Here is a 3,483-nt window from a genome sequence, read left to right on the forward strand (position 1 = left end):
AGCGCTAAGGCTGTCCATATGTATGGATTGGGCATTAGCCTAAATATAGCAAGTCTGCGGTATATTTAATCAGGTCCTACAGACTAATTATTTTGCACAACTACATTCAGCACATGTGAAAATTGTCCTGTTTCAGCTGCGGGCAAAACTGCTTCAAGAACATTTTTATTTACAAAAAGAAAAAACAACGCAAGATCTCTTCAAGTCCAAAATGTCCACAGTCAACTGTATCCAGGCAGTGCAGGGTATTTAATCAAATTCGTACCAAAACTCCTGTTCAGATGAGAAAGCTCTTTCCTATTAATACCTGTAGTATCTAACTGCAGGTCCTCAGAACTAAGTGTCTTTTGACTTCCATGAAAGAATAGGAGATGAGAACTTCAAACATTCTCGCTGTTCCCCACTCCAGAAACATTGCTCTCTTCCCACTGAAATTTAATTCCCAGCACTATGTTCTCAAAGCTGAATTCCTGAAAATCCATTTCTTACACCATATATTAACTCTTGAAAATAACTCCATCAGTATGGGTATACTATTAACAGAATTGTCTACTAAAAGTGCATAAAAAGCAGTTAAGATTTCTTTTCCTCAGCAGTAGGCAGCAAGTATAACCACTGCTTTGCTGACTATACTAACAGTACTAAAAATGTGTATGTCTAAAAGAAAGTAAATTGTGCATGAAAATTGTACAAGTAAACACCACTACAAATGAATAAATCGTCTTTTTCTTTTTTTTTTTTCTTTTAGCAAGTCTGAGCCAATTCTCACTGCTCCAAGAAACAGGAAATCTGAAAGGCACCCAAAAGCTACTAAAGTAAGGATATTTCTTTTCTCCGACTTGAAATGTGCTTCTGGCACACTCACACTTTATCATTCAAAACAGCTACAAACCAAAACAGACTGAAAGGACAGAGTTAATTCCAGGCAAAGATCTTCCCTCTTCTAAACATCTCAGACAGTACTACTCTTAGCAACAGAATGTTTATACAGCACAAGATAAAGAGAGGCTTTTCATTGACACCTGGGAGAAAAGCAAAGAACAAAACTAGCTCCCAACGCAAGCGAGAAAAGTTCCATTTTTCAAGTGCTCCCACCTAATGCAGACAGAAGGCCAGCCATAACAAGTTACAACAAACAACCTATTTACCCACTTCCAGAAAATGCTTGTAAATTTAAACTGTGTGAAATGTCCAACTACTTCTTTCATGCCATCAAAAGGCTTCATCAGCAATGGACAATAAAGCTGCAGGCTTGACCTAAAGGGGCTGGAAGGTTAATGTATTCTGACCTTATCTTCATTCAATCATAGTACTGAAGGATTGCTTGAATAACCTACCAGCATTTAACAACGCCAACAGTCACCCTTTTACTGCAGTGTTCCTCCAACCCAATTTTTTGATCATGGGGATATTAAGAAAATTACAGAAATTAATTGTAAAATAAACCAAAATGCCATTTCTCACTCATTGGTATAAAGCAAAGGGAAGAGGTAAACAACCAAAAGCAGAAGCCAATTTTTACCTTGTCCTTACACATCTCTTTTGGACTTGTACAATCGCTTCTTGTCAATCACATAGAATGGTAAGGGTTGGAAAGGACCTTCAGATCATCTAGTTCCACATCTTTTATTCATAGTATTTTCACCCAAATAGAAGAAACTGGACAAAACAGCTACTATGATAAAACCTGCCTTGTAACAATGGGCTTAGTCATACAGACCTCAACACTTTGTATTCTAATAGCTATTACTTTGTTTTCAAAACCCACTGCATGAAGGTGCTCAGCACTAAACATAGCAAAGCAGTGAGTTAAAATTAAGCACATATTTAGGCCCAGAGAAGTCAGTAAGCTGGATTCATCACTCAGTGACTGATGTAATCACTCAACTCTCCTATATTTAAAGATCACAGACTATGCTTAAATGCCTTTCTGGGGCAAAAATCTCCAGTGCTCACCACTGTATAGTGCAAAATCCTACCCAAGCATCTTCTCCCTTTCATAGTACAATAACTGTTTGTATGAAAAAACTACACAGACCTACATCAACCTGTTAAGGGCTAGTTAGCTTTGAGAATAGCAAGAGTTATAAGAACAGACTTTCACAGCACCAGTTCCTTCATGCATTCACATTCAACTGTGTGGCCATAATTCTTGAAAACAGATCACTCTTCATGTCACCTGCCTGGTAGTGAAGCATCTTGACATGAAGAGAGCACTGTGTTCTCATTTGACATATCAGAGCACTTATTCTTCAGCAGCAACAAATAAATGCATTTTCATTTACACCTGTAAATGGTTTGGCAACACAAGAGAAAATCAAAACACAAAACCAGCCACCAGGCACCTGAATGACATTAGAAAATGCCCTGAAAGAACCCACACCAATCATTTAAAAAATGATCCCAGGGACAAGATCTAAGCTTAAATCTGTTCCTAATTAGATTTAGGCAGATGCTTAAAATACCAGTCAAGATTAAGTGCCATCCAAAAAGCAGGATCAAAGAACAGGGAGGTAAACCATAAGCCAGTGACTACAGCACACAGTGCAAGAGAAACAGAAAACAGAGCCTTTCTTTTTGACTGAAGAGGATACTTTTATGAACTCCTCATAGGACTGCAGCACCTCAAAAGTTCCTACCTTGAAAAGCCGTGATGTGACCAACAATCATGTACTTCAGTTCAAAGTTCAGTGCCTGGATACTTTGAGTCCTCTCCCTTCGAACAGCTGCCTGGTAGCTTTCTTCCATTTTTCTGGTGCAGCACGTTGGTGCTCTGTGTTGACAGATCTGTAAATCTGACTCTGAAAGCAAACGATAAAAATACAATCATTAGAAAACTTCTAACCATAAAAATAAATATTGCTTCTTCATGTCAAAACAACCAGCATGTTTAGAACTTTGAAACAAAACCCATAAGGAATGGCATTGTGAAACTCAGTTATTGTCTCAAGGACACTGTGACTGTTTCACCTAAATTTGGATAACATCACATTAGCAGCTGCTAATTTATTTAACAGTGTTAAGAGCGTTGAGCGCAGAATAATCTAACCACAGTCAAAAGCACAGCAGGGTCCCTAAAGATGCACAAAGAGGCAACATTTCCACTGTACTCCTTGTCCTGAGAGCATCATAACTTGAACATGAGGGAAGACAATGCCTCAGATTAGGATTTATGTTCACCTGTGTAGCGCCTTGAGGAACGACCTGCTCATCTCTTACACTAGAGAAAGTCTCTCAAAAATCTTTGAACTCCTCAGCAGCTCACCCCCACACCCCCCCAAAAAAAAAATGCAGAATCGAAAGGTCTTAAATAAGACAATAAGGTCTCCCCAGAGTCTTCTTTCGCCAAACTGAACAACCCCAACTCTCTCAACCTTTCCTCATAGCAGAGATGTTCCATCCCTCTGATCACTTTTGTGGCCCTCCTCTGGACCCTCTCCAACAGGTCCTCATCTTTCCTGTTCTGAGGACCCCAGAGCTGGA

The 3,483-nt window shown here is 39.1% G+C and overlaps 1 protein-coding gene across 1 annotated transcript in view; it reads right to left on the reverse strand.

Moving 5' to 3' along the window:
- Positions 1 to 2,748, reverse strand: part of LOC104405436 (glypican-5-like) — a gene marked incomplete at its 3' end in the record, with an annotated part of 94,518 nt that extends 91,770 nt beyond the window's left edge. Inside the window, exon 1 of the mRNA XM_010014160.1 lies at positions 2,640 to 2,748. Coding sequence (XP_010012462.1) covers positions 2,640 to 2,748 — 109 coding nt within the window. The remainder of the gene's footprint in view (positions 1 to 2,639) is intronic.
- Positions 2,749 to 3,483: the final 735 nt, after the last annotated feature.

Source organism: Nestor notabilis, unplaced genomic scaffold (genome assembly GCF_000696875.1).
Source record: "Nestor notabilis isolate BGI_N333 unplaced genomic scaffold, ASM69687v1 scaffold2115, whole genome shotgun sequence".
Taxonomy (NCBI): Eukaryota; Metazoa; Chordata; class Aves; order Psittaciformes; family Psittacidae; genus Nestor; species Nestor notabilis.